The sequence below is a fragment of the Lipotes vexillifer genome, unplaced genomic scaffold (assembly GCF_000442215.2).
Source record: "Lipotes vexillifer unplaced genomic scaffold, Lipotes_vexillifer_v1.1 scaffold382, whole genome shotgun sequence".
Taxonomy (NCBI): domain Eukaryota; kingdom Metazoa; phylum Chordata; class Mammalia; order Artiodactyla; family Lipotidae; genus Lipotes; species Lipotes vexillifer.
Window position 1 is genome coordinate 7690942 of NW_006780611.1, and position 26301 is coordinate 7717242.

Genomic DNA, 26301 nt, shown 5'->3' on the forward strand with positions numbered 1-26301 from the left:
TCTATTGAGTGCCAAGTTATAAGCACTTTACATGGATGAACAGCCCTACTATATACGAGCTCCACTTAACAGATGAGGAAATTGAGGGCAGGAGAAGCACAGTAACTCACCCAAGGTCTCACAGATACACCAGCACTCAAAGACAGCCTGGCTCTAAGCCGAAACACTGAGCCTTCCAAGCGCCAAGTGAACCCTGGCAATTCTAAGTACTGATTTGGATACAAATGAATTAAAGAAATCAGATAAAATCAAAATGGAATAGATGCCAAACTGACAGTAGCTATCCCTGGAGGGTGAAATTATGGACAATTTTTTACTTTTTATATGTATTTAATTTGAACTTTGAGAATCAGAAAAAAAATTAAAGAAATATAAATTATAAATACATGTATTATTAAACATATTTTTAATTTGGATTATAACATTTTAAAAATACTAGATGGAAATATACTACAATGTTAATGGTAGTTATCTCTGGGTGGGGGTGGGTTATCTCTGGGTATTACAAATAATAATAGGTAAATTTTATGGTATTCTTTATACTTCTACATTTTCCAAGTTTCCTACAAGGGGTACCTTTACAAATATGAAAAAAAAGTAAGAAATTAATTTTACCTTAAAAATAGATATTACTGAGTCTTATAATATCTGACTACTGTGGCTGGAGTATGAGTAGTCCACATCAGTATTATTTAAAGAAGGATGATGACTTGGGCGTATTTTTTTAAAAATACCTTATTGGGGGCTTCCCTGGTGGCGCAGTGGTTGAGAGTCCGCCTGCCGATGCAGGGGACACGGGTTCGTGCCCCGGTCTGGGAAGATCCCACGTGCCACGGAGCGGCTGGGCCCGTGAGCCATGGCTGCTGAGCCTGAGCATCCGGAGCCTGTGCTCCGCAACGGGAGAGGCCACAACAGTGAGAGGCCTGCATACCGCAAAAAAAAAAAAAAAAAACTTATTGGGGTTTCGTTTTTATTTCCTAAGTCCAAAAGTAAAACATACTCAATGTTTGGTTCAACCTGGCCCCAGGGCCCAGAGACATTCCAGAGGCCATCCGCAGGCCATCCGCACAGATGTCACAACAACTAGGAAAAGGGAAAATTTTCACCCATGCTTGGTGCCCAAGTCTCGGGCTTATGAAACTCTCATGAGTAAATACCAGGCCCTTATCTAAAACAGATACTTCCACTAAGCCCTCAGCCTCCATTTTCTCAGGAAGTAGGGGGCCAAGGGCAGCCTCAAGGCTGAAAACCTCTCTTCAGCAACCTCTACAAGCCCCTGATTCAACATGATTAATTCAGAAAGCTCATTTTCTTCCAGAAAGTCTGTTCCACTACTAGACAATTCTAATACTTTACAACAACAACAAATGCTTCTGAACTGAAACACACCTCCATTAAATCAGGCATAGATTCTAGCAATGGAAACGTGGGCTCAAATCCCAGCTCTACCCGCAACAAGCTGTGTAACCTTGTGTGTTTTTACTTAAGCCCTCTAAACACAGCTTTTTTCATCTGTGAGTGGGAATAACACCTTCACAGGCTGTAGTGAGGATTAAAGGAGAGTACCTATGTGAAAGTACCCAGCACGCTTCCTAGCCCCGTCCTCTGGAACCAGATCAAATGAGCTTAATCACTCCTCCACACTTCAGCCCTTCAAATCACCAAAAACCATAAGCATTCCTATAGTACTAAGCATTCCTATAGTACTTCCTCACTATAAAACTCCCTCTACTTGGGTGGGAGTATCCCATCAGGGTGACCAGCAGCCAGGTGCCCTCAGATCTGTTTTGGAGTAAATCACAGTAGCTAACACACTGCTCCATGCCAGCCACTCTTATAAACCTTGCTGGACAGAGCTCAGCCTCCCTAACTGCCCTGAAGATGGAGAGGCTCAGAGACAGGAAGTAGCCTGCCCAAGGTCACACAGCTGGGAACCTGCTGAGCCCATGCCCTTCTCACTATGCTACAGTGTCTCCCAACCTCCACAGGCCCAGCAGCCAGGTGGGCTCAGTGCTCCATGGGGGCTCAGTCCCAACTGTTCAACGCCTCTGGTGGAATCTGGCTTCTTGGTTCGATAGTGCCCCCTCCCTTGCTGGATGGGATACAAATCTCTAGGGCTCTCAAGGAGTAAGGGAGGCTCTCCTGATCCTGCATTTACTGACACAGAACAAACTCTGAAGGAAGGAATACAACCAAAGTGGACCCACCAGGGAGTCTGGTAAGAAATAAAATGAAAAGAAACAAACAAAACTGTGCCAAGCAAGATCACAAAGGTTATCTTATGTCATCTTCCCAACAACTGTGCCAAGTGGGACTGTTACAGGTCATTCTGTCTTCTGTTTTAATGAGAAAATGGAGACTCAGACAGATAAGAAGGTAAATAATTGCACTAAAATGTAAGCTCTATGAAGGCAGAAAACTTGTCTAATCTGATCACCACTATATACTCAGAGCCTAGGACACTGAAGGAAGAACCATGATTTGAACACTAGTCTCTTCATCTTGCTTTCAAATTCAAGTTGTGAGTGCCTCTGGCAGAGGCTGTGCGGAGCCATTAGTGCCTGTTCACGGAGCAATGAACAGTCCTTTTAAGAGGCTTGGAAAGGGGGCAGGGAGCCATGTCTCTCCAAGACACAGCCTCTAAATGGGCTCCAAGGCAGTAGGGGGTTCCTTTAAGTAATGAGTTGATAGATTCACTCATCTGCCTAATTCTCCTTTGCTGCTGTCTGAAGCAGAGACGCTAGGCACACCGTGCATACAAATCCCAAACCCTGCTCTGGCCCCCCAGGGCAGCAGCCCTTTGAATACTTACAAAGGGCATCCTCTGTAAGCTCAATAGGCAGCCTGTGAGGCTGACCCACAGCTCTGGCCTCTCCCTCTCAAGCTCTGCTGGTATTTGGGGCAGGAGGCAATCACAGCCTCAAATAGATCCATATGCAAACAGGGCATGGAGCCAACCGAACTGTGTCCCCTCTATCCAGCCTACTCTTCAGAGATCTAGTTTCTACTCTCTATGCCCAGGGGAGTTCTCTGGGGGAACAGCTTGAGTGGTAAAAAGCCTGAGTTCTACAGTCAAACAAACCTGCATTCAAAATCTGGCTCCGCTGCATGCTGGTTGTGACCTCGGGCAAGCCATTTAACCAATGGGGGTCTATTTCATCATGGTGAAAACAGGCTAATGACACCCACATCTTAGGGTTGTTGTGAAGATCAAGTGAAGCAGTGTTTGTCCAAGACCTAGTTCAGTGACTGGCACAGCGGGGCTGACAGCTCATTATCACTATCTCTAAAGCCAACGGTGCCGCGGGGCAGACTAAACATGCCACCACACATGCAAGTTCCTGGATGGTCTGGCCTGAATTTAGCTCCACCCAGCTCGCCCCCTCCCCTTCTTGCTTCAGCCCAGTGTATTATAGCCGGTCCCTTGTCTTAAATCAGCTCTGTAGCTCTCAGTGAGCAGCAACAACAAAACAGTAACAGCACACACGTCCAGCCGAAGGTGAAGGAGCCCAGCTACGAAGCACTGAAGTGTGGCAGTTACAGGAATCCCCGAGGCCTCTCTGCAGACCCCCACAACTGGCCACAGGATCGAAGCTCCCACCCAGAAACTGCCTCGCCCTCTGCAGGGTGAAGGCAGAAATCCTCCTAACTGGGCCTAAATTCCCCAAGGAGCTTCATGGTGATAATGCAAATGTAATTCTAGAGCGCATCTTCTCAATGCTGCCCTTCAACTTAGAGAATTAGAAAACAGGAAGCCAGTGGATTCATTTGTGCCTCTTCTCCCAACTCTCTTAGGACAGTACCCAAAAGATTCTCCTGCACAACTACTACATACCCGATATCCATGGACAGCATGGGAGGAGCAAGCAATTTTCCCAGAGCCAGTCTTTTTTATTTTTTATTTATTTATTTTTTGGCTGCACTTCACGGCCTGCAGGATCTTAGTTCCCTGACCAGGGATCGAACCTGGGCCCACAGCAGTGAAAGCGCTGAGTCTTAACCACTGGACTGCCAGGCAAATCCCAAGAACCAGTCTTGAGGATAATGCTGTGGCAAGGGAGGCTGCAGACCATCTCCAGGACTGAAGACACAGACTAACTTTCACCAAGTGCCCATACCCTGCATCAGATTTCCCCCAAGTATACACAGTCCCATTTAATACTCAGAGGCAGAAGATACTGTGTCCATTTTACAGGTGAGGATACTGAGGCTCTGGAACTTAATTATTTTGCCCAGGGCCACACAGCAAAGCTGGTGCCCTTTCCTTTGGCCCAAGCTTTGCAGAATGAATCCAAGAAAATCATTCTCCATGCCTTTTAGGATCCCCTAAATAAAGGTTTCTACAGGTTCATTCTGGAACAATCTAAGGAAAAAGTCTGTCCTTTGTCTCAGTATTAGAAAAGGCCTATTCCTAAAATAACATTATAAACTATTCACAAATTTTTATAGTGTATTAGAGTTCAAAGAACTTTCCAGGGACTTCCCTGGTGGTCCAATGGGTAAGACTCCACACTCCAAATGCAGGGGGCCCGAGTTCGATCCCTGGTGGGGGAACTAGATCCAGAATGCATGCACAACTAAGAAGTCCGCATGCCGCAACTAAGAAGCCCACATGCCGCAACTAAGAAGCCCACGTGCCGCAACTAAAGATCCCACATGCCACAACTAAGACCTGGGGCAGCCAAAATTGAAAAAATAAATAAATAAATATTAAAAAAAAGAACTTTCCAAATATTATTAGGCCTTCAGGACCCTTCTTAATTGGAGGGTAGCTATGAATTGTCTCATTTTGCAGATGTGTAACCTGAGAGCCACAGAGGGTAGAGAGCTTGCTCAAAGCCACATGGTAAGTATGTGGTAGACGAAGTCTCCTAAGGTTCCTGATATTCTATGTGCTGCCTATTTTTTGGGGGGGTTTATTTTTATTAAAAATTTTTTTCTTCTGGTTTTATTGAGATATAATTGACATAGCTGTATAAGTTTTAAAGTGTACAGCATAATGATTTCACTTACATCATGAAATAATTACAATAAGTTTAGTGAACATCCATCATCTCATATAGATACAAAATCAAATAAATAGAAAAATATTTTTTTCCTTGTGATGTGAACCCTTAGGACTTACTCTCTTAACAATTTTCATATATAACATACAGCAGTGTTAATTATATGTATCATGTTGTACATTACATCCCTAGTACTTAATTATCTTATAACCAGAAGATTGTACCTTTTGACAAACTTCATCCCAGTCCTCCCTGCCCCACAAAGCAGCCTCCCTGCAGTCCCTCCCCTCCTTTATGCTGAGAAGCCCAGAGCCTACCACTGCCTTCCAAACCACCTACTGGGAAAACAAGGTGTGTCAAAGAACACTGAGCCCATGAAGACAGACGGCTCAAGCCCCAATCCTCATTCTAAATACTTCCCAGATGACCCTCTTGGAGACACCAGGTAGCAGAATAATGCCCAAGATGAACAGGGCTCACTTCAGACATGAAGCTCATACTCAAGTGAGGGACCTTGCGGCAAGACACTTGACCCCATCCAGCTTCCTCACCTGTGAAATACAGATACTTGTTGAATTTATAAAGGAGCTTCGGCTCCTGTCTAAGTTTTTTTGCAAGTACTATGCAAACACATGACTACTGAATTCAAGTTCACCCATCCTTCGGTGACTCAGGCCCCAAACCTAAAAGTCATCCTTAACTGTTCCCTGTCCCTCCCTGTCCCTCACACTCCACATCCAACCCATCTGCCTCCAAAATATCTTCACTACCAGAACCCTAGTCCCAGACACCTTCAACACTCCTTGGATAATTCCAACAGGCCCCATTGGTCTCCCTGCGTCTTCTTTCGTCCCTCTGTGGTCCTTCGTCCCTCAGTGGTTCATCATCCACACAGCAGCCTGAATGATTCTTCTCAATCATAAATCAGATCCTGTCACTTCACAGTTTAAAACCTTCCAGTGGATTTTCATTACACTTGGAGTAAAACCCAATTTCCTTACCAGAGCCGACAATGACCCTGGCTCCTACCTCTTGCTCAGACCTTCCTCTCATCACCTCAGCCACACTGGCCTTACTTCTTACCCTCAGACCCATCTCAGGTGCTTCGCACATACTGCTCCTTCTACTTCAAGTCTCCCCTCCCATAATGCTGAAGGGCCGCCTTCTTATCATTTAATGTCACCTCTTCTGAGAGGCCTTCCCCAACCACGCCAGTTAAAGCCATGCCACATCCTCACGCCTATTCTCTCTACCACACTATTCTGTTTTATCTTCCTTGTCCCACTTCATAGCTACAATTTTCTTGTCTACCTGTTTATTTTGTCTCCCCAGAACTACAATACAAGCTCCACTACTCCTGTTCATTATTACACTCTCAGTGTGTAGAACAGTGCTAGGCACATAGCAAGCTTTCAATAAACATTTTAGGAACAGCTGGATCAAAAGGCAATGGTGGGGGCTTCCCTGGTGGCACAGTGATTGAGAGTCCGCCTGCCAATGCAGGGGACACGGGTTCGTGCCCTGGTCTGGGAAGATCCCACATGCCACGGAGCGGCTGGGCCCCTGAGCCATGACCGCTAAGCCTGCACGTCTGGAGCCTGTGCTCCGCAACAGGAGAAGCCACAACAGTGAGAGGATCAAGTACCACAAAAAAAAAAAAAAAAAGACCCCCGGCCAATGCAGGGACATGGGTTCGATCCCTGGTCCAGGAAGATCCCACATGCCACGGAGCGGCTGGGCCCCTGAGCCATGACCGCTAAGCCTGCACGTCTGGAGCCTGTGCTCCGCAACAGGAGAAGCCACAACAGTGAGAGGATCAAGTACCACAAAAAAAAAAAAAAAAAGACCCCCGGCCAATGCAGGGACATGGGTTCGATCCCTGGTCCAGGAAGATCCCACATGCCACGGAGCGGCTGGGCCCCTGAGCCATGACCGCTAAGCCTGCACGTCTGGAGCCTGTGCTCCGCAACAGGAGAAGCCACAACAGTGAGAGGATCAAGTACCACAAAAAAAAAAAAAAAAAGACCCCCGGCCAATGCAGGGACATGGGTTCGATCCCTGGTCCAGGAAGATCCCACATGCCACGGAGCGGCTGGGCCCCTGAGCCATGACCGCTAAGCCTGCACGTCTGGAGCCTGTGCTCCGCAACAGGAGAAGCCACAACAGTGAGAGGATCAAGTACCACAAAAAAAAAAAAAAAAACCCCCCCCCCTGCCAATGCAGGGACATGGGTTCGATCCCTGGTCCAGGAAGATCCCACATGCCGCAGACCAACTAAGCATGTGAGCCACAACTACTGAGCCTGCGCTCTAGAACCCGTGCACCACAATTACTAAGCCCACGTGCCACAACTACTGAAGCCTGTGTGCCTAGAGCCCGTGCTCCGCAACGAGAGAAGCCACCACAATGAGAAGCCCACTCACCACAACGAAGAGCAGCCCCCGCTCACCGCAACTAAAGAAAGCCTGCGCGCAGCAACAAAGATCCACCACAGCCGAAAATAAATAAATTAATTTTTTAAAAAGGCAGTGGTGTGCTCCCCTCTTCCTCTGCCCAAATTTAAGATTGGAAGTTTGTTTACTCATCCATTCAATCATTCATTCATTCATTCAGTTCAAATCAACAGCTGACTATAGGACACCTGAGAAGGTACCACAGTGAATAGGGATGACCTGTTTCCCAATTCAAAGCAAGATTTTTTTTAAACATGGCACTTTATACAGGCACTTATAACTTCTGCAAATGTGTCAGACTTCTTTGTAGTTAACTGCTGTTTCAGATTTACAAGCAAGAGGTTACGTGACTTCCCCAAGGTCACAGGATGAGAACTCAGCATCCCAGTATCTCAAGGCAAAACCAAAATCTAAAATGTATCTGGAAGTGCCCAACCATTTTTATTTACCATCCGTGGTCATTTACACAAAATTTTAAAAACCAGAGAGTAAATGTGGCTTTTCAAAAATTTCACCTCCATTTTCTTCACTCTGTTTCTATCTTTCTACCTGGTAGCAGGTACTATCAAACAATAGAACACTTTAAAGAGCACTGTTTTCTGGTTATGGACCATTAATGGTACCCTGGTTGACAGGCTGAGTCTTGATGCCAAAGGGAAGCAGTACTGTAGTGCAGGTGCTGGGACCTCAGCCTTGGGAGTCAGAAAGGAGCAGATTCAAATCACATCCACTAACGACTAGTGATAAGGCCCTAGACAAGTCTACTTTAATTTAATTTAACAAACAATTATATAGCACTTACTAGATGCCAGCAGGGTTCTAAATACTTGGCAACTATGATAATTAGGTAAGTCAGATATACTATTATCCGTATCTTACAGGTGAAGAAACAGGCATAGAGAGGTGAAGTAACTTGCCCAAAGTCACAGCAAGTGAGTATCAGTCACCATTCAAATAAGACAGTGTGATGCCAGAATCCATGCTCTTGGCCATTACACTGTTTCTGCTCTAATCCTGTTTCTTCATCTAGAAGACAGGGCTAATAAATCTGCCATATCTCACAGGATCATGTGAGACTACTGGCACACTAAGGTAAATAAATGTTAGCTACTCTTAGTGGTAGTAGTAATTGCCATCATTCTATCATCTACCTTCACCTTTGGTCCAGCCAAGGTCCAACCAAGACCTTTGGTCTTCTGCCCAAAATACTTTAGCTGAGAAAGATCTCCAAGATCCTCTGCAGTAGAATACATTAGAATATACTGAAGTGTCACGAGAACAAAAATTGTCTGCTTTTTTTGCTTCACTGTATCCAGAGGAAGCAGTGGATACTCAGTAAATATGTGGTGAATAAGGTAGTAATAAATTGAATGCATAGACCGGGTGCTGTAGACACGACAACTAAAGTAGTACCATCACTTCTCAAATGTAGCTAAACACAAAAGAGGTAAATTTACAAGGTTTTCAGAGCATACTGATAGCTGGCCGTTACTTAAGACAGCCTGGCTATTAGGAGACAGTGTGGTATAATGCTGTTCATTCATCTTAGCTAAATGAACAAACAAGGAGACCCAGGTTCTCAAGGTCTTGGATTGTCTATCTGTAAAAGAGGAAGTTGGACAACGTGATGATCATAAACAAATATATTCTACTTTCTTATCACTTTATAACAATCATCATAACAATATGAATGGAAGCCGACCACCAAAAACTCAATAAATGTTTGTCAATGAACATAATCCCCAACTGACAGATGAGGAAACTGGGATTCAGTTCTCAAGTTCAAGGTCACTTGCACTGGGTAGAATATATAACTATAGTCCAGATCTCTTCCTACACAGGTCTAACACTCATGCATTCCAAGATCCTTTGTGATATCAGTCCTCTCTTCCAAGCTCAATAAATCTGTAATAATTTATCTTATCAAATAATCTCGCCTAACTTCACTACATCATGGGTCAGGAGGATCAGAAAGAAACACTACTTCCACTTTGTTAACCTGAAGAATCAAAAGATCTAAAGCGATAATTAGCAAATCCCTTTTTTTGCCCAGAATTTAGAGATCATAAAATAAATTATGATTTCGCTTTAAACTATATGGTTTAAATTTAAGCAATGTGACTTTAAAAAAAAACTTCTGGTAACACAATACTTTTTGAGAGTACAGTACAAAACTTCTTTTTCAATTCTGTAATCAGAGTTGTGCTACTTGATCCAAAGTAGAACCACAAAGTTAAATGTAAAAGGTTGTCAGAGAATATCTATAAATGCTTGCTCACTTTATTTTTATTAATGAAATACATGCCTGACATTGAATCTGAGTATAACACCTTCCTAGGATTGTCAAGTTAGGAGTGAAAAAACATCTAGCAGTCACAGTCAATTTTCTAGATGGTTCATAACAGGACAGTCAAGGTCAAATTGTTGAGTCTCTTTTACCCTCCCATCTAGTAACTGAAAGGCAACTAATTATGAGCTCAAAATACTCCATTCTGGTACTCTCACAAATACAAATGTCAGCTCCAGGATCACACTCGGGCTCAGAAAGTTCTGAGGGCAGGCTGACATGAACAAGAACAGAGAACAGAGGGGTAGTAGGGCAGATGCTCAGGCCACAGCACTTGGGTAACACTCAGAGAGAACAGGAACTTTTACCTACTTTCTAGCAGTTTCATCATCTATCAAATGAGACTAGTCATCTCACCAAATGATTATATGAACCAAATGACATGATGAAGAATTAAGTCTTGCAACCTTGTGCAAAGGTGAGAGACTACAGTTATCGTTACTAGTTACTACGTCTGGGCACGGAAGGTCCCCTCGAACTCCTGGCTATATGTTCCGCAAGATCCCCACAAGATGGAATAGGTAATAGTTTTTTTCCTCCAAACTTCAGGTTTGGCAACCTCGGATGCACCTGGCTAGCAAGGGTCTGCTGCTGAGAGATGAGAAGTGAGGCCTTCGGGCTCTGGACCTAGCGGGCTCAACAACCACCGCGCCCCCCAGTCACCTTGTCCTGACCTTGAGGAACGGCAAAAGAAAAAAACCCTACAGGGGAGAAAGTGTGGCCCTCAAAAGAGGTGCCTCCACTCTTCACCTGGCCGCCGCTTCTGAGACCCACGCTTCCAGCGGGGCGGAGACAAGGCTGGGAGAGCTGACTGAGCCGGGGACGCCTTGACCTCGGGCGCCGGGCCCCCGGCAGGGACAGGTACACAAAAAGCCAGGCGGAGGTCGGGCCCGCCTCGCCTTGCCTCGCCCACAGCCGCAAGCACAGGAGGAGGCACCCCGCCCCCGTGAACCCAGAGGGCCCTCAGTTCGCTCTCACCTGCAGCCGGGTCACTAGCAGGTTGTAAGGCGCCATTTTGTGCACTGACAAAGATGAGGTCGCTTGAAAATGACGTACCCACGGCGTACTTAAAGCCTTCGGGCAGGGGGCGTGGCCTGAATAGAAACGCAACACAGCGAAGGCTGGGCCTCCCCAGAGGCGCCGAGTCCTGCGAGCGCCTTGGGCGGAGCTCCCGTGTGAGGAACCTACAGGGGAGAGGACAAAGCTGCATAAAAACACTTGCGGAAGTAAATACCGGGAATGAAGATGTCTTATCGAAGTGCAAGCTTCATCTTTGCCCTTTGCAATTTGTATCTTCCATTCAGATCGCGAAAGGTTTTTTTTTTGATGACTTTCATGCACCTGCCAGGACCTGACTCCCCAGTTAGGACGGAAACTTGTCTTTGAAATGTGATCTCGCGAGAACGACCGGGGCTTGGTGCAAAGATTGTAAACGCTGATGGAAGCCTAGAGAACCAATCACGGCGACCAGGAGGCAGGAACAATGGAGGTTAAAGGTCGGCCGGAAGTTCCCTAAGTTTCCGGTGGCATAGAGGGAGTTATGGCTAAACATCACCCGGACTTGATCTTTTGCCGCAAGCAGGCTGGTGTTGGTGAGACGGCCTCCTGCCCCCGACTGTCTCGGTGGGGATGGTATTAGAACCTGAGGAGTTCGGGGTTCCCGTCACTTCCTTAGGGTCTTGCCTCGGGGGCGCCACGTTTCCCTCCTCACGGTCGGCAGTGTAGGAGCGCGTGGGTTTATGGTCTCTGATGAAAAGAGGGCGGGGCGTGCGTGCTGGGAGCCGGAGGCGGGCTGCCGGGATGGGGTCCGGAGAAATTCTCAGTTTGCCTAGGACCTGGGAGGGACTTCGGGAGGGTGTGGATTTGGTTCGGATTGAAGTTTATGAGGATAAGATGGAAAGACTTCCTCAGGGCTCACTGCAGTCCCTGCTCCTGTCCCCACCTCAAGCTCGAGGATGTTTGTGCCCTCTTCGTCAAAACCTTAATCCTAATTGTACTCTTTACCGTCTTTCATCTTGCAGCCATTGGAAGACTGTGTGAAAAATGTGAGTGGAACACGCCTCCCCAGACAGTCCACCCGTCCCACTCAGTTTCTGTGGAGCCAGCCAACGAGCATTTCCAACGGTGCCACTAAGAGGGCTTTGAGTAGATGTGACTGGAAGCATGTTAACACAATGCCAGGCTGCAACTAAAGGCCACCACCCCACTCCAACTTGCACATTTTAGACAGTAATTTGAGAAAAATCTCTAGCTGTGGACTAGAAGTAGCATGACCCCATCCCCAACACACACAGCGTTCTGCCAGTTAATCATACAGACTTATCTACCAGGTGCTATTCTAAGCTCTTTACCCATTAGTTGATTGACTTTTCCTGTGTGTTGTGGAGATTGAGCTGGACACTAGGTAAGCCAAGTTTTGTGATGCCAAAGCAGCAGGCCTTAAAGTCACCATCAGAAGACCAGTGTATTTCCCCATTAACAGGAGGAGGGCAAAGGACTTGAAGTACTTGCAAGTGGGCATAACTTCATTCTCTTTTCCTCACAGGTGATGGCAAGTGTGTGATCTGTGACTCCTATGTGCGTCCCTGCACCCTGGTGCGCATATGTGATGAATGTAATTATGGCTCTTACCAGGGACGCTGTGTGATCTGTGGAGGCCCCGGGGTTTCGGATGCCTATTATTGTAAGGAGTGCACCATCCAGGAGAAAGATGTGAGTATATACTAAGCTTTTCATCTGATCCTTCCTTGTATTTAGTAATACTTTGCCATCCACTCCTATGGCCTGTAGATGACTATGTTCATCTAGTCATCTAGGTTATAATTTCTTAAAGGTCTGTGAGCCAAACTGGATGTAGTCCAACAAAACGCACTTATTTTGCATCAAGGACAAAAATGCAAGAGAAGCAAATGTTTGTCAGCACTAGCAATTTGGAAAGCCCTCTCTTTCTTTGATGTCTCTCTCTCTCTCATTTTTTTTCTCTCATTATTTTTATTCAGAAATAATATCCTTTTTTTTTTTTTTTTTGGCTGCCCGCCCGGGCTTGTGGGATCTTAGTTCCCCAACCAGGGATTGAACCCAGGCCACGGCAGTGAAAGCCCAGAATCCTAACCACTAGGCCACCAGGGAATTCCCAATATCCTGCATTTTTAAGTCCTAGCACAGTGCATGGTGTGTAATAGCCACTCAGTAATTCTCTTGACTATCATTAAGGACTATTTGGGTGGATGCGGTGACTTCTGAACTTGGGACAATTCAAGTTGATTTCAGCTCTAAGTGGCTAGAGAATGCTTTTGGTTTGATTTTGCAGAATTGATTGCAATTCTTATGACATTTTTGCCCCTTGACATTGTGTGGTGGCAGTGGCTAGTTATTCAACTTCTTGAGCCAGATGCCAGGGTAGAGGGCTGTAGGTCTATACCAAAAGTAGGCTTCTTGGGGAGAGGGGTGGGGAACCCATGAATCAGCTTTTATTCTTCTTATGACACAATAAAAGGAAGTGTGATACATTACCAATAGGCTAGTATAAAGTATCTGGTTACCTAATCTAGGATAAGGTGTAAGGCAAAAGATAAACAATTCTTGGGACTTCCCTGGTGGTCCAGTGGCTAAGACTCTGCTCTCCTAATGCAGGGGACCCGGGTTTGATCCCTGCTCAGGGAACTAGGTCCTACTTGCCACAACTAAGAGTTTGCATGCTGCAATTAAGAGCCTGCAACTAAAAGATGCTGCATGTCCCAGTGAAGATCCAGCAGATGGCAACAAAGATCCCGTGTGCAGCAACTAAGACCCAATGCAACCAAATAAATAAATAGATAGATAAATAAAATCTTTAAAAATATATATATATATATTTTTTTTTTTTTTTGCAGTACTCGGGCCTCTCACTGTTGTGGCCTCTCCCGTTGCAGAGCACAGGCTTCAGACGCGCAGACTCAGCGGCCATGGCTCACAGGCCATGGCTCACAGGCCTAGCCGCTCTGCGGCATGTGGGATCTTCCCGGACCGGGGCACAAATTGTCTGCATTGCCTGGCTGTGGAATCTTAGTTCCCGTACCAGGGATGAAACCCAGGCCCCCTACAATGGAAGCACACAGTCCTAACCACTGGACCACCAGGGAATTCCCAAAAGATAAATAATTTTTAATATTTCCTTATGGAAAGAGTAGGTAGTTTTATGTGTGTGTGTGTGTGTGTGTGTGTGTGTGTGTGTATACATATATATATATATATGCATACACACAGACACACACATATACACACGCTATCTCTCTTATTCTTCACAGTAGCTTTGTTAAATAAGGATTATTATTATCTCCATTTACAGCCCCTCACCCGGCTAATAAGTGGCAAGTCCAATCTATCTGACTAAACCTAGTGGTATCTTTTCATAAGTCCTTTTTTTTTCTTTAACCCAATTTATTATTTATTTATTTTTGGCTGCATTGGGTCTTTGTTGCTGCGTGCAGGCTTTCTCTAGTTGCGGCAAGCAGGGGCTACTCTTCACTGCAGTGCACAGGCTTCTCATCATGGTGGCTTCTCTTGTTGTGGACCATGGGCTCTAGGTGCGTGGGCCTCAGTAGTTGTGGCTCACGGGCTCTAGAGCGCAGGCTCAGTGGTTGTGGCGCACGGGCTTAGTTGCTCCACGGCATGTGGGATCTTCCCAGACCTGGGCTCGAACCTGTGTCCCCTGCATTGGCAGGTGGATTCTTAACCACTGCGCCACCAGGGAAGTCCCCTTTCATAAGTCCTTTTGATGGGATGTGCCTGTGTTGAGGAGAAGCAATTCAGCCACCTCAGCAACCTTTACATTTGGATCCTGTCTACCTCTAATAAGTGGGATATATCAGACCAGATAAAACTTTCTTAACATCATTAATTCTTCTGTTATTTAGGGAGATGAGAAAGGTCATAGATAAAGTACCAGAAACATAATTTCACATGGTGATTTGAACATCCTCTTGTCCTAAACTGATTTGCATTTACCTTTGACTGTCAAATCATATCCTGCTTGATCTGATCCACCCCCTGTATAGAAAGGACCTTTGTTTGTGTATTTGTCTCCCCTTTTCCCTAGTTCTTGGTATACTCCCTGGCATGTACTGTAAGTATGGTCCACATTTTTGTTGCTACCTCTGTAAATCATGCATAGGGTTCCCCCTACAGAGTGTCTGGTATATAGTAGGTGTTTAGTAATTATTTATAGCCTGTATACCACGGTGAGACAATATCAGTGAAGAGAAAGTACAAACAATTCTTAAACTAGCTAAAACTAGCTAAAGAGTCCATTAAGGACAACATTTTCTTGAACTTTTCCATGATTGTAGCTAGAGGTTTTGTTTTGTTTTGTTGTAGCTAGAGTTCTTATCTGGCTTATGCTTGGCAACCAGAGAGTGCTTAATAAATGTTAACTGCTGTCTGATTCCTCTGCATGCGGTATGTGACCTGATCTCTCTGGATCCTTGTGCCTCATTCTGTTCCTGAGAATTATTCTAGATGTCACCACTTCCTCTACTTCACGTGTACAGGAATGTTCTGAGGATATTTGAGATGGTATCTAGCTCACATTTACTCAGCAGTACTTTCCAACGAACACAAAACAGTCTAGTGATATGATCCAGCCTCTCAGCCTTACAGATCATCATGTAGATTAAGTACCTAAGACTTTCCTATGCAGAAATCTTCCTGCAACCAAAGCAGCCCCTGTTATTGTTCTCTTCCTGCAACTTCCATAATTTATAAGGGAATTAGACCAGTAAACTAAGCTGAGTGTTCTCCATAGTTTTTCAAAGCTTCAGGAATACTCAGGATTTGGGGACAGTATCTGTGGGCATTGCTGCCAGAGGACCATTTGTTTCTTTGCTTTTTTTTTTCTTTAATTATTTATTTATTTTTGGCTGCTACTCTTCATTGCGGTGCACAGGCCTCTCATCACGGTGGATTCTGTTGCTGCGGAGCACGGGCTCTAGGCACGTGGGCTTCAGTAATTGTGGCTCATGGGCTTAGCTGCTCCACGGCATGCGGGATCCCCCCAGACCAGGGCTCGAACCAGTCTCTCCTGCGTCGGCAGGCGGACTCCCAACCACTTCATCACCAGGGAGGTACATTTTTTTTTTTTTTTTGAAAGAAATACTTTGTCCTATCTAAAGTGAAGCTTTGGGCTTCCCTGGTGGCTCAGTGGTTAAGGATCCACCTGCCAGTGCAGGGGACACAGGTTCGAGCCCTGCTCCGGGAAGATCCCACATGCCGCGGAGCAACTAAGTCCATGGGCCACAACTACTGAGCCTGCGCTCTAGAGCCCGCGAGCCACAACTACTGAGCCCATGTGCCACAACTACTGAAGCCCACACACCTAGAGCCCATGCTCTGCAACAAGAGAAGCCACTGCAATGAGAAGCCCACGCACCGCAATGAAGAGTAGCCCCCGCTCGCTGCAACTAGAGAAAGCCCGTGCACAGCAACAAAAAACCCATCTCAGCCAAAAATAAATAAATAAATAAGCAAAAATAAATAAATAAATAAATACATAAATAATAAAGTGAGGCTTTGATTGTGTCCCAAAGGACACTTTATTTTTTTATTTATTTATTTATTTATTTTTTGTGGTGCACGGGCCTCTCACTGTTGTGGCCTCTCCCGTTGTGGAGCACAGGCTCCGGACATGCAGGCTCAGCAGCCATGGCTCACGGGCCCAGCTGCTCCGCAGCATGTGGGATCTCCCCAGACTGGCGCACGAACCCGTGTCCCCTGCATTGGCAGGCGGACTCTCAACCACAGCGCCACCAGGGAAGCCCGGACACTTTTTTTTTAATATGAGTTTATTTATTTATTTTTGGCTGCATTGGGTCTACGTTGCTGTGCACCAACTTTCTCTAGTTGCAGCAAGTGGGGCCTACTCTTTGTTGTGGTGCACGGGCTTCTTATTGCAGTGGCTTCTCTTGTTGCAGAGCACGGGCTCTAGGGTCATGGGCTTCAGTAGTTATGGCATGCAGGCTCAGTAGTTGTGGCTTGTGGGCTGTAGAGCACAAGCTCAGTAGTTGTGGCACACGGGCTTAGTTGCTCTGCAGCATGTGGGATCTTCCCAGGCCAGAGATCGAACCTGTGTCCCCTGCGTTGGCAGGCAGATTCTTAAGCACTGCACCACCAGGCAAGTCCCAATTTGTAGTTTCTTATGTGTGGCATCATATTGATCTCCCTTCGCCCTTGACTCCTTTACGCCTTTTACTTAACCATTTTCTTTAACTCTCCCAACAAGAAGACAAGAAAAATAGTAGCTAATATCTTTGGAGCACTTGCTATGTACCAGGTACTGTGCTGGACATTCTTTTCCAAAAGTTCTATATGATACAGATGAGGAAACGAATGGCTTAAAGGCGTTAAGCATCTTAGCCCAAGGTCACATGACTAATAAGTGGCAGATATGGGATTAGAATCCAGGTCTGTCTAACTCAGTTTCTCAACCCTTTTTTCCCTCATTATTGTCCCCCCAAAGGAGAAAAGTTAAAATCTATTTAAATTAAATTTTCTTGGGAATTCCCTGGCAGTCCAGTGGTTAGGACTCTACGCTTCCACCGTAGGGGACACAGGTTTGATCCCTGATTGGGGAACTAAGATCCTGCATGCTTCGTGGCATGGCCTAAAAATTGATTGATTAGTTAATTACATTTTCTCCACAAAAAGAGGAACTGAATGCTAAGGAGTAAGATTTTGTTGGGTAGGAACAAACTTCAGATCGCAAACCACTATAATAGCGAAGATGTTTTCATCCCCACTGAGGGTGCACGGTCTGACTCAGAGCACTTGGTCTGACCGCCTCACGGTCTTGGTCTTCTCAGGGTGGGTAAGGATGTGCCCCTCCCTCTCTTGCTACTTCTACCATTCTCTTCTCCCCATTTAAGTAAACAGCGGAGCAGTCAAATAGATGCAAAGGTCATTTGATACTTTTCAAAGCTAATTCACAAGTTCACCATGCTCTACAGCTTCCTAAACCACAGGAAAGTTTTGGTTCTTGCCTCTGGGAAGCCCCGTTAGAAAAAACGCCAGACTGGGAGGTAGAGAGCCCAGGTTCAGGTCTTGGCTTTGCTACTAACATGCTGTGTGTGGCTATGGAGAAATCTCCACCAAAAGGAAGTATTGAATAATAATCCCTGTTACCTTATGGATACATTTACTGAGAGCTTAAAAGCCTTTAAAATTAAAGTTTCAAATAGAAAACATGATACTCTTGTTAAGGTCTCAAACCAGTGTACAGTCTGGTTTTTACATTGTAGGTATTCATTGAACAGTTGCTGAAAGAATGAACAAAGTTTCATCTTCTAGTTTCTGTTATTAAGGCAGGTCTTGCCTGCTGTTCATAATTCTTTGCTACCAATTGTAAGAAATGGAGATGTGGACACATTTTCTGTAATCATGTTTTTCTGATCTCAAAATTTTTAAATTGCCTTTGGTTCTGTACATATTTCCCCGTTGTATGTTATATTTTGGTACATGATTAGCGTTGTCTTTTTTTTAAAATAAATTTATTTATTTTTGGCTGCGTAGGGTCATCATCGCTATATGCAGGCTTTCTCTAGTTGCGGCCAGCACGGGCTACTCTTCGTTGCGGCAGGTGGGCTTTTCATTGCGGTGGCTTCTCTTGTTGCAGAGCACGGGCTGTAGGCGTGTGGGCTTCAGTAGTTGTGGCACGTGGGCTCAGTAGTTGTGGTGCACGGGCTTAGTTGCTCTGCGGCATGTGCGATCTTCCCGGACCAGGGCACAAACCTGTGTCCCTTGCATTGGCAGGCAGATTCTTAACCACTGCACCACCGGGGAAGCCCTCGAGGTTTCTTAACAGTCCTTCCATCTTCCTTTTCATGCTTTCCATTCACAGGCATATTCACAAAAGCCAGCCAGTTCCAATGCACACATCCTCACCTCTTCACAGCATTAGTGGAATTTGGGAACAACCACGAGACCCACCGGAGATGTGTAGAAAATAAAAAACAGGAGTTTAGGCAAGAAAACAGGAAACTTATAAGTCAGTGAGAGAGAATGCCATAAAAGCCAAAGAGCTAATAATCCAATGCATTGGTTTTCCGATTTTTTTTTCAACTTTTTAACATGTAGAGTCCCATCTTCAAAAAGTATCTTACACAGAAGCCGCGTGTGTATGTGTGTGTCTGTGTGTTAGGTTGAACCATCATGAAATTGCTGATATTTATTTTTGGCAGTTTCTTATAATTTATTAAGGGCTGGCTATATGCTAGGCAATGTTCTAAGTATATTGATTCTTAATTCTGTAAGGTCGGTTCTACCATTGTAGCAATTTAATATGTGACTAAAAAGAGACACAAGGAGGTTAATAACTTCTCAAAATTCAGGTGACCTATCTCCAGAGCCTACAACCTTTTTTGTTTGTCTGTCTGTTTTGGCTATGTTGGGTCTTCGTTGCTGAGCGCAGGCTTTCTCTAGTTGTGGTGAGCAGGGGCTACTCATCGTTGCGGTGCGCAGGCTTCTCATCACAGTGGCTTCCCGTTGCAGAGCACAGGCTCTAGGTGGGCGGGCTCAGTAGTTGTGGCGCATGGGCTTAGTTGCTCTGAGGTATGTGGGATCTTCCCGGACCAGGGCTTGAACCCACGTCCCCTGCATTGGCAGGTGGATTCTTAACCACTGCACCAGGGAAGTCCCTACAATCTTAATATGAGTGAGAACACAGCTGCACAGATTGGGGGGTGAGTCCTACTGTCACCTGGCACCTCTCAGGACTCTCTAGGGCCCTATAAATACAGTTTATATACATTGACCTGATCCAGTCATCTTATAGTTGGATACAAATCCAGACAGAAGTGGTTTGCCCACAGTCACACAAGTCAGTGAGGCAGAGTAAGCCTGAACAGGTTATCATAATACCATAAAATTTCAAAGCATCCCTAAAGGGCTTAAAGCACTGTTGTGTTTAATAGCAGGCTACCTGGGGCCAGGAGAGGCAGCTCTTCCCACGTTTGTACCAGGACTTTGAGTACAGATTACGTGGCTTACTTGAGTTCCCCCAGCAAGCCATTGGTGGGGCCGGGCCCACAGCCTGGCTTGCTTAGCACACCAAACTCCACAGATGGTAGTACTCAGTGTAATACATGGTACATGTTTTCTAGAAAATAATGTTAGTGTTGGATTTGTGTGGTTTCAGAGATTTTTGTACAGTGTTGATATCAGTCCCTAAAAAGAGAAATCAGCTGAATTAGAAATGAGATGCCTAAGGACTTGATTCATTCATTCATTCTATAGCCCAGTGTCACAGGAAACAGCTGCCTTTAACATGGGTGTTTACTAAAATCATGAGATCTAAGGTTTCTTCCAGTAGCAATTCCCCCAATTTTCCTCCCATCATCCCCAGTCAACTGATGGAGTCATCATTCCTGCAAAACACAGCTTCCCAAGGGATTCAATGAAACCACTCAAGCTCACAAAACAGCCAGGGGAGGGTGTCACTACACATCAGAGTATGAGCCGTCAACAGCTGTCTCTGGCACAGGAGCACTCTTCCCCCAAGGCCATGTATCCGGTTAAGTAAATTAATACCACCAAACTCAGTATTCTCTTACGATATTTAAAATGTAAGGTACTATTTCCTAAAGTCTTTAGTTTTTTTTCCCTTGGTATTTTCTCCTTTCTTGGGATAGTGAGAGAGCTAGGAAGCTTGATCTGTAGATGATTATTACAATTTCTTACCTCTCACTTGGAGAAAATCCTTTGAACATCTTAAAGAGTTTTAGATTCTACCTCCGCTATATCATATTAGTAACAGAAGTGGGCTAAGAATCCAACATTATAAGTGCAGGCCACTGGATAAACAGTGGACAGGCCCTGGGCACATTCTAGGTGTTTAGTAAATACTTGATTGATCAAATAGGATAACTGAACTGGTAAAATGAATGGCTAAACCATTAATCCAAAAGTTATTTTTATCTTAAATCCCTCTCAGTTCAAGCTCAGAGACTTTTAACAACTTATCTATTCTGTTTTCCAGAGAGATGGTTGCCCAAAGATTGTTAATTTGGGGAGCTCTAAGACAGATCTCTTCTATGAACGCAAAAAATATGGCTTCAAGAAGAGGTGATTGGTGGGCTGCCTCTTCCTCCCCCCATCAAGCTGCTGCAGCTGCCAAAAGAAATGCCTACAGAAAGGAAATGGAGCACAGAGCATCACCTGAATTGCCTATTAGTACACTGGCCCCTTTCCACCCTTTCCTCTCCTCTCACCCAGCCATGGTAGGAATGGAAAAAAAGATTCTTCGCAGAGCACTCTGGCAGACTGTACCACAGACAAATTAATAGATTGGTTCATGGCATTCCTTAAATTCAAGAAGCAAGGCTGTGTTAATCCACATTGAGAAGTTCTGTACACCAAAAGCTTCTAAAACAGGAATGATATATTATTTCAGTCTTCTGTTTGAGGAGCTGACTGTGAGGAGCTGCAGTGAGAAGCATGGCCTTGCAGCAGCTCTGATGGCAGCTGTCCTTGATGAAACATCTGCAGTGCGGTGGGGGCTCTCAGAACAGTCAATGTGGGCATTTCATCTTGTAACACCCACCAGGTGGTGCTGCTTCATGTTATTTTTCTTCTAAAAATTGGAAACCCTTTCTGTTGCTATTGTATTCATAAAGTAGGTGTTTATTTTCTGGTAGTCAGCCCCTTCCCAATTTAATTTTAACTCTAGGAATTTTAGTCACCCAGGAATTTGTGATTCAAAATAAAGGTACTGGGATTCATTAAGCACCTTGTTCTCTTATTACTACTGGAATTCAAAACCACCCATGCCTTTTATGATAGGTAAACCAAAGTTATTTTTAGAAAATTTGCTGTTTCCCCTTCCTGTCCAACTTGAATTTTGAACTGAAGAGATGGCTTCCAGTAATGGTGAAGGGAAAGACAAAATGTACTCGAATGAGTTAGGAGAACTGAACTTGGTTGATTTGTTTCACAAAGTGCATATATACTCACATTAAGGGTATGAAGGAAGGGATTTCCCCGGTGGTGCAGTGGTTAAGACTATGCACTTCCAATGCAGGGGGCATGGGTTCGGTCCCTGGTCAGGGAACTAAGATCCCACACGCCTCTCAGTGCAGCACCCCCCACCAGAAAAAAAAAAAAGGATATGGGAGGTTGGTTTAAGTAAATTCAAATTCAGACGCATCCTTTACCCTAACTCAACTACCTGTACTTTTTTTTTTTTTTTTTTTGCGGAACGCGGGCCTCTCACTGTTGTGGCCTCTCCCGTTGCGAAGCACAGGCTCCGGACGCGCAGGCTCAGCGGCCATAGCTCATGGGCCTAGTCGCTCCACGGCATGTGGGATCTTCCCGGACCGGGGCACAAACCCGTGTCCCCTGCATCGGCAGGCAGACTCAACTACTGCGCCACCAGGGAAGCCCTACCTGTACTTTTTGTCTGCTAGAGGCAATAAGCAAGTTAACCTGAGGAGCCACATTCATAATTGGAGACTTCCAGTCAAGAAGGTCTTTGACACCATGAATTTGAAAAAGGTGGTGAGTCCTGCAGATTCCAGGGGCCTGGCCCAGTGTTACACTGCAACTCAGTGGCAGATCCAAGTTGAGATGAGAGCCTTCTGACTTCCTATCAGGGTTTTATCTTGGATCAATAAAACTTGGTTATTTGTAATGTATTGAGTGTCCAAAATAGAATTAAGATAATCTCTGCCTTTAAGGAATTTAATAATTGAGCTTGCCAGAAATAGCTTAGTGTAACACACAGGACACACAAAGGAAGGGTTCTGGCCCTTGCATGGGGTACCTCCGGAAGGCTAGGGGAAGGCCACAGCCATAGGGCTGCCATGAGAGCTCCTTTCAGTTCCTCAAACTGCCGTTTTCCCTCCTGCCGCAGTGCTTTTTACCTTTTTACCTCTAAAGCTCTGCTTCCCTTCTGCTCAGCTAACTCCTACTCATCCTTCAGACCTTAGCTAAGTATTTCCTAAAAGATGCCTAATCCAACCCCCAATCTAAGTTCCTCTTGTTATACTCCCACATAGCACCATAAGCATTTTGTTTATAGCATTTGCTAATATTGACTGTCATCTACTAGGCTGTGTTCCATGATGGCAGGAAGCAAGTCTGTTCTGCCCAGCAGGTAGCAGGTTCTCAGTATTGAATGAATAACTGAAGTCATAGAAACCAGATAATAAACTGGGCTTTGAAGGCCATGTTGGAACCTACAGGCAAAGGGGGTAGGGTCTGCAGATAAAGATATTTGTGTGGGGGAAACAGTTTGAATGGGGTGGTATGTTTGGGGAGCTCTGAGCAGTTCTAAAGCATCAGGTGAGGGTTATGGTATATCAAACAAGTTGCAGAAACCAGATAATTTTCAGATTATAACTAGAATCTGTCATTTGATTCTATAGTAATTTTAGTTTTAATGTGTAATATAAGTCAAAATGTTTTGTTTTGCTAAACAAATCAGTTTCTAAAATTTGTTTATTGGGACTTCCCTGGCAGTGGTTCAGACTCTGCTTCCAATGCAGGGGGCACAGGTTCAATCCCTGGTGGGAGAACTAAGATCCCACATGCCGCATGGTGTGGTCCCCCCGCCAAAAAAACATTTGTTTATTAACCACCTTGGTCTACATAACATCTTGCATCTCCAGATGTTTGAAAAGCTACTCCTTACTTTCAGCAAAACACCACCTCAACTGTGCTCTGTGAGTCTTAGTGTGTATGCCTCTAAAAGTTCTTGCAAGGGAGCTTAAAATTTAATGCCCCGTAGGATTTCCACACTGATCAACAACAGGACAAGTTCAACGTCAGTCTGGTGAATTCTGCCGAACTCTGTTCCTCTGTCACCTAATTTTATAATCCCATTCTCCATCTGTTTGCTCTCTAAGGCCAAGAGAATGATACAACGAATAAGTTAAAAACTTCTTAGATAAACAGCATTCAAGTTCAAATCCTTAGTTATCGTCTACCTTGGACTTTAGAATAAGTCCTTTTCAGTTTTAAAAATTAGAATAATGATAATACTGAATTCTCTATTGGGAAAACATTGCTTACAAGCTGAATTTTAACCTCGAATAGTATATAGTTCTGTGAAAAGAATTAGAATGATCTCAGCCAACTGTGTATGGCCACAAAAAATCAGAATGGGCTTAAAAATTATTGCTTTTCTCCATTGTTGAAATAAGCACTACCTACACAGGTCTAGTTGAAATAACTGAACTCATCATAGTCTGTCTAAGAAAGTGGTTCCATTTCCTGGGTTTATGATTATTACTATTAAGTATTCAGGGTTTGATACATTGATTTCTAGGATCTAAAAAGGATGGGTGTCTTCCAGCTTCTCAGATATACTCTGTACACATATGGTAATTTAATCTCCTTTAAACATTGCACTTTACATGTGCTCTTGCTCAAACAAAAAAAAAAGTATAAAGAGAAATGTGTGGGCTTTATTTTCGGTCCTGTATTTGAATTCTAATCTGCTATTGACCTTTAGTGAGGTTTTCGGTGCTTTTTTTTTTTCTCATCTATTAAATAAGGATATTAATGCCTCCCTCTTTGGGTTGTAAGGATTAAATGTGACCTCGTAAGTGGCTGACCCTTACTGGGAAGGCTTTACATCATAAATGGTAGCTCTTTTACAGTGAGCCTTTACTTCATAGATAAACGTTTAAGTTCTAGCATTGAAGATCCTCCATATGGTTCCCTCTCTTCCCTACCCCTCAGGTTTTCCTCTATTCATTCTCTGCTGTTGATTAGGCAGCTGAAGGGGATTCCTCACACACAGCCCATCTTCTTGGCTCTCTATTTCCTTTGTTTGAAATACCACTCCACCACCGTCACATCATCCAGCCAAGTCTGTACCTTTTCCTTCTAAGCTCCTAACATCTCATAAATGCTTCCAGATGCACCCTACCCCACAACAATCTCTCATGCCTAGTACATATGTATAACAGAAAAATTTCATGAAACATTTACTGTGTGTACAGTATTTTCAATTTATTCTGTTCTAAAAAAAAAAACACTTATTAGAAAAAGGGGTCACAAATTCAGGAGTCTGGGTGAGTAATGTAAGTGATTAAAAGGGAGGGGTGGGATTTCCCTGGTGGCCCAGTGGTTAAGACTCTGCCCTTCCATTGCAGGGGTCACGGGTTCCACCCCAGGTTAGGGAACTAAGATCCCGCATGCCAAGCGTTGCCGCCAAGAAAAAAAAAAAGCATGATGATCAACGGTATGTGGCACTGGGCCTCAGTGTCTGTGGGACAATAGGGAGTGGTAGGGACCTTGGAACCAGAGAGCACAGGCCCTGTCTAAAGAAGACAGTTGCTGTTTAAGTCCAGACAATTGCCAGCTTGAATACCCAGTGTTAACAGATCTTTTGAATTCAGGACAAGTGGCAAATTAAGATACTTTTGTGCAATCTCCCAATTTTTAAGTGTTGTGAACTCTTTTTTTTTTTTTTTTTTGGATGGGTACCATTTTTAAAGTCTTTATTTGAAGTTGTTACAGTATTGCTTCTGTTTTTTTTGTTGTTTTGGTTTTTTGGCCCCAAGCCTTGTGGGATCTTAGCTCCCCCACCAGGGATTGAACACACACCCCCTGCACTGAAAGGTGAAGTCTTAACCACTGGACCACCAGGGAAGTCCCTGTCGACTCATTTTTGAAATTTTAATGTGTCAGTATATGCCAAGGCAATACATCCACCAGATGTGGACCTTGGCCTGCCAATTAGCAGCTTCTAAATTAAGAAAATTAACTTCCCAGGGAATCAAATTCAACTGACTAAATTTCCAAGAGATTGTATGTCACTATATTTTGACCTGTAGCTCTTTATAGTTTGAAGCAAGGACATAAAGGTGAAAGATTCTTTGCCTTGGTTGGAATTTTCCTGCCTTAAAAAAAAAAGGACTCCAGTTCCCAGTTATTCAGTTCCTTATCAACTCTATCCCCAAGTGGCCTCTCTACCACCACCCAGCCTACAATGATACTTTCTTTGAGCACGGTAGTTTTAGTGTCTTAGCCAAAGACAGGTTTGTTCACTTACCTTATTTACTAGCATTCACTCACATCAGGTCAATACATAGCAAATCATTTGCCCTTGGCATCCATCCAATCACTCTTCTCCAAAGCTAATTTCTGTTGTGGCTGTCTTTGCTCCTGCCCAGTTGGAGGAGTGGATCTGAAGAATCAAACTGAGGAACTATTTTCTTGGATAACTTAAAAGAAATTACAAAATTTCTCACCCCAACATGTGTATATGAGAGAGTGACTCACCCGAGAGTTAACTGGGGCTAATTATGACTAGCCTGACTTGTCACAACAAAACATCTGGCATAACTTGCTTACTCTCAGACAGGGGAGCTGCCTCCACCCTCTCCCCAAGCACACGCTTACTCCTGAAGCTCACCATTTTGGTAACAAAGCGTATGCCTGTCAACGTATGATTATTCCAAATGAGAGGGGACTCTGGAATGCTTGAGTAGGAATTCAGCTCACAATTAAGCCCTGGCAA

At 44.5% G+C, this 26301-nt stretch overlaps 2 protein-coding genes across 2 annotated transcripts in view; one reads left to right on the forward strand and one right to left on the reverse strand.

Annotated features, from left to right (window-relative positions):
* ACO2 (aconitase 2) overlaps positions 1–10843 on the reverse strand; it is a 53957-nt gene extending 43114 nt beyond the window's left edge. Inside the window, exon 1 of the mRNA XM_007453972.1 lies at positions 10785–10843. Within this exon, the coding sequence (XP_007454034.1) occupies positions 10785–10820 (36 nt within the window). The 5' untranslated portion in view covers positions 10821–10843. The remainder of the gene's footprint in view (positions 1–10784) is intronic.
* A 502-nt stretch (positions 10844–11345) lies between these two features.
* Positions 11346–21467, forward strand: PHF5A (PHD finger protein 5A). The gene is made up of 4 exons (XM_007453973.1): positions 11346–11398; positions 11828–11851; positions 12352–12518; positions 20812–21467. Exons 1-4 carry the CDS (start codon positions 11347–11349, stop codon positions 20899–20901), a joined length of 333 nt encoding a protein of 110 aa, XP_007454035.1. The 5' UTR covers position 11346; the 3' UTR covers positions 20902–21467.
* The last annotated feature ends 4834 nt before the right edge of the window (positions 21468–26301 follow it).

Coding starts and splice junctions, on each gene's coding strand:
- PHF5A (XM_007453973.1), top strand. CDS start 11,347: ATGGCTAAACATCACCCGGACTTGATCTTTTGCCGCAAGCAGGCTGGT. Junction 11,399..11,827: donor CCGCAAGCAGGCTGGTGTTG/GTGAGACGGCCT, acceptor TTCATCTTGCAG/CCATTGGAAGACTGTGTGAA. Junction 11,852..12,351: donor TGGAAGACTGTGTGAAAAAT/GTGAGTGGAACA, acceptor TTTTCCTCACAG/GTGATGGCAAGTGTGTGATC.